Source organism: Lolium rigidum, chromosome 4 (genome assembly GCF_022539505.1).
Source record: "Lolium rigidum isolate FL_2022 chromosome 4, APGP_CSIRO_Lrig_0.1, whole genome shotgun sequence".
Taxonomy (NCBI): Eukaryota; Viridiplantae; Streptophyta; class Magnoliopsida; order Poales; family Poaceae; genus Lolium; species Lolium rigidum.
In genome coordinates, this window is record NC_061511.1 from 101,085,183 (window position 1) to 101,089,188 (window position 4,006).

At 42.6% G+C, this 4,006-nt stretch overlaps 1 protein-coding gene across 1 annotated transcript; it reads left to right on the forward strand.

Moving 5' to 3' along the window:
• Window positions 1-261: 261 nt before the first annotated feature.
• Window positions 262-3,691, forward strand: LOC124708609. The gene is made up of 3 exons (XM_047240291.1): window positions 262-727; window positions 1,015-1,137; window positions 3,218-3,691. The coding sequence occupies exons 1-3, from the start codon at window positions 466-468 to the stop codon at window positions 3,370-3,372; spliced, it is 540 nt and encodes a 179-aa protein (XP_047096247.1). The 5' UTR covers window positions 262-465; the 3' UTR covers window positions 3,373-3,691.
• The last annotated feature ends 315 nt before the right edge of the window (window positions 3,692-4,006 follow it).

The window sequence follows — 4,006 nt, forward strand, 5'->3', positions numbered from 1 at the left end:
GACGGAGGGAGTACTATTTCCTATGAATATATGGTATTGATCGCCAAAAAAATAAAGTTGGGCAAAAATAGTGCCCTCATGCAATGTCAATGTGAGACTTCGTTAGCATTCAACCATGATAAAAAGAAAGAAAAAAGATCCGCGTTTTCCCTGGTGCAGCATTCATCGGCCCAATAGGAGAAACAGAAAAATCCAGCTCGCGCGGCGCATTTAGCTTGCACGGTCGACTTGTCGGGCCCAGCCCAACTCGCCCTCATTCGCTCTCTTTCCTCGCCCTCGCCTCTCTCCGGATTCCCAACGCGCGGCGGCGGCGTCTCCAGTCCAGGCTAACCCTAGTCATCGGCCGCCGGCGCGCGCTCCCTTCCCTTCGCTTCTTTCGCAGAGATAGGCTATGACTATCTAGGGGCTTCCTCTTGGGCTACTGGTCGTGGCCGCTGATATAGGAAGCTTAAGGGGTCGAGGTGAATGGCGCCATCCACATCCCAGCGAGAGCACAGCGGTGAGGCTAGCACCAGCGGAGGGCCCTCAAAGCCAAAGGACAAGGATCGGCCAAGGTCCTTTGACGAGAAGACTCGTACCGCGTGCTGGCGAAAGGCGGCCGTGCTGGCAGGGCGACACCCCGAGCGGTGGCGGCTGGACGCGGCCGGTAACATAGTGTGTCGCCGCTTCTGGAGCTGCCACGGCTGCCTCTGCTATGAATACGACCACATCGTCCCATTCTCCAAAGGTCAGCTTCTTCTTTGCAACAGAAAACAGTAGTACATCTTTTATTTTCTTGCTTAAAGAGAAGATGGAGATTTAACCACCTACTTTGCATGTGCTAATGGCTTATTTAGGATCATATGGTAGCTGGATTGTAAGTCTTAAATTTACCGAATGCTAGTTTAGGCTATCAGATTTGGAGGCCTGACAATTATATTAGTTTGAAACAATTCTCACTAGCAGTGTACCCCAAGTTTGTCATTCCGTTAGTTGTTTTTGTGCTAAAGTTTAACTGTTGCTTACTGGTTGTAGGAGGGGAGTCTACTGTTGACAATTGCCAAATCCTTCAGACTAGGGTGAACCGGTCCAAGTCTGATAAAGCATGGGTGGAGCAGGCGGAGATGAAAGGCTTTTCATGCGATGTCAAGTTCACCGGTGAGTTAAGCAACATTTCGATTCCTACATTTCAGCAATTATGCTGAATGTAGCTTCTGCTCTGATTTTCTTATTTTGAATAGATTAACGTGTGATACATTATTTGCTTAATGTTGTTGGGCAACAATGGTAGACATTCCTGTACGATTACTTGGCAGATAAAGGGTATAATGATTTACTGATGTCTACTAGAAATTTACCCGTGGTTATGGAAAGTATTGCATGTAGTCTCGTTAAGAGAAATTGAGTGAGGTGTGGACGAGTTATTGATTATTCCTTTGAATCATCCGGCTGTTCTATTTTCGTTGTTTTGATTGTATATATCTGATTTGCTCTTTTTTTTCCAGATTAACCAATTGACCATTTGTCCTTTGTTACTATTGTTGGAGTGGGTCTAGACTGAATTTAACCTAAGATTCAGGCATAAAACATGAAAACCTGAAAGATCTGGCTTTTGTTTGCCCACAGCTGATTAATTTGGGTAGGGTGCGTGTTCAAACACTGGGGATAGTGCGCTTGCCTGAACTACCAGATGTAGGGCTCGGTCCTGATGTGGAAGAGAGGCTTTGGAGCTTAGGCTACAAGCTAGCTTGATAACTGAGTTGGTCCTTAAGGCACATATCTTATCTCGAAGGAAGCTTACCTAACTCAAAGGAAACTAATCCAATCTCTATCCCTATTTTTATACTAGTAATATTATCCTTTTTGTAATCAAATAGTACTCTATCTTTGTTTGATCATTAGCTATTATATCTGCTTTGCGCATGCTGATAACAGTTTCTGAGCAACCATTAATTAAATTTGATAAAAATACAATTAGATTCAAATACCATTTATTCTAGAGATCAAATTGGTACTTTAATAGTTGTGCTTGGCTTTCATTTGTAATTATAAAATAAATAGAAACCCAAATCTTGTTTGCATGTTCTAGAATTGTAAACAAGGATTCTGATTATGACTTTTTCACACCAATTGCAGACATTTTGATCTCCCTCTGTTCATAAATATAAGATGTTTTAGGCATTTCAAAGTGAACTAGTTACACACCATAATTAGCGAATCTACACACTAAAAGTAGAATAGATACATACCAAAATATATGAATCTACAAAAGGCTAAAACATCTTATACTAGTGAACGGAGGTAGTAGAATGTAAATATGGAAAATAATCAAAATGTCTACATTTTGACCAGAAAGAATCTGTAATTCATGATAAGGCGTTACACTGGTAAGCAATTGTAACTAAACATTTTTTCAGTAGATCCTTTGGTAGATTGCTCTACTTCTCCTCGAACCCTTCCATAAATAAATGATCAAACATGTAACCAATACATGCTCCTATGTCCAATGATGTTCTCTTCACACTTGACAATGACTTCCAAGTGGAAGGAATAACCTCTGAGTTATCACTAGCTGCGGGATCTACCAAAACATGAAACACTTGACAAAGCACACAGATAGGGTTAACGTCATTCTTCTGTGGATCCGATGGACGGGGTTAGGGCTGAACGTGGAGAGGCAGAGGAGGCCTAGGGGGAAAAAAGCACGGTAGTAGAGGATGCCTACAAGGATAGGAGATGCCACTGGCCACTCGGCACCGTCAGCGACAACGTGGCAGCGGTCGGAGTGGTGTGAGTGCCATCGTGTGACTGCAAGGGGGATTTGTGCTGGGGAAGATGTTACCTATTCGAAGGAAATGATTGGTTATAGAGGAATCTGCTTTTCAATGGGATAGATTTGTGGGTTTTGGGATCAAGTTGGGATCAGCCAAATACCAAATTTATGGAACCTAGTTCCAGTTCCCCATCTGCAATACCTGGTAGCCAAGGTGTCAATGATTTATTGTTGACTGCATTGGCGAGAGGAGGTTCAAGTTGCCAACAAATTAAATGTCCTTGGACTATTCTTTTTTCCTCTGACATACTCACCATCTTTACTATATTTGGTATGCATTAACATGGAATTCCAATCAAATATGACTTTCCTCATCCACACTATTTGGCATGCATACATGTCTCTTCGAGTTTCATATCATGCAAACTTAATCGGATTTGCTCGTGTTTTTTCCATCTCGGTCAGATAAGGAGCTTGATGTAATCGAGATGGCTGTCTATGGGGATGTCATTCGTCCTGGCAAACAATGTCGTTGCAAGACAGTAGCTGAGATGCTCGGACAGGTGAAGCCAAAGAATCAAATGGCTGCTTGTGACTTACCATATGATGATGCCTCTTAACATGAAGACCATTCACACCCGTATCCTTCTCTCGGGGAGTGCAGTCATTGTTGAATGATTGATTACATTCTATTATGAACATTCGGTTGTCATCAATGTCTAGCACAAAAAAGGACAGCGAACGTCTCTACCTCATAGCTGCAGTTGAACACTGTTATATTGTGCTAGTCAGTGTGCTGTTGTATTGTGCTAGTCAGTGTGGAAACCAGAATATGACAGCGGACATACTTACGTAACTGTAGAATTGCTAACATTCGTAATAACACCATGAGGAGTGGTGTCTAAATATTGTGTTTGTTGTGATCTCTTGTTTTGCGTATCTGTGGATGCTCATTGATGTGAATGTGATATCCTTTATGGCTTTATGTATGTTCACAATCATTGCCCCGTTAAAATTGCCGCAACATTCGTCTCACCTGTGCTGTGCAACCACCTCCTTCCCCTCGACGACTCATACGCATGAAGAAACTTCCTTGAATTTTTTTCCTTCTCGATAGAAACAGAGGACATATCTAGTGCTACAACTGCTCCGTGTGCTATTTGATTCCAGCTCAATCTGGTCCATCCAAACTGGCCCAACATGCAGGATTTAATAACTCAGGACCTGCCGCTCATCATGGCATATTTGCATGTC

Bases quoted from the DNA above. Each gene is read 5' to 3' on its own strand.
- LOC124708609 (XM_047240291.1), top strand. From the start codon at position 466: ATGGCGCCATCCACATCCCAGCGAGAGCACAGCGGTGAGGCTAGCACC. The intron at 728-1,014 runs GTCAGCTTCTTC...TACTGGTTGTAG, and splicing joins CATCGTCCCATTCTCCAAAG to GAGGGGAGTCTACTGTTGAC. The intron at 1,138-3,217 runs GTGAGTTAAGCA...CATCTCGGTCAG, and splicing joins ATGCGATGTCAAGTTCACCG to ATAAGGAGCTTGATGTAATC.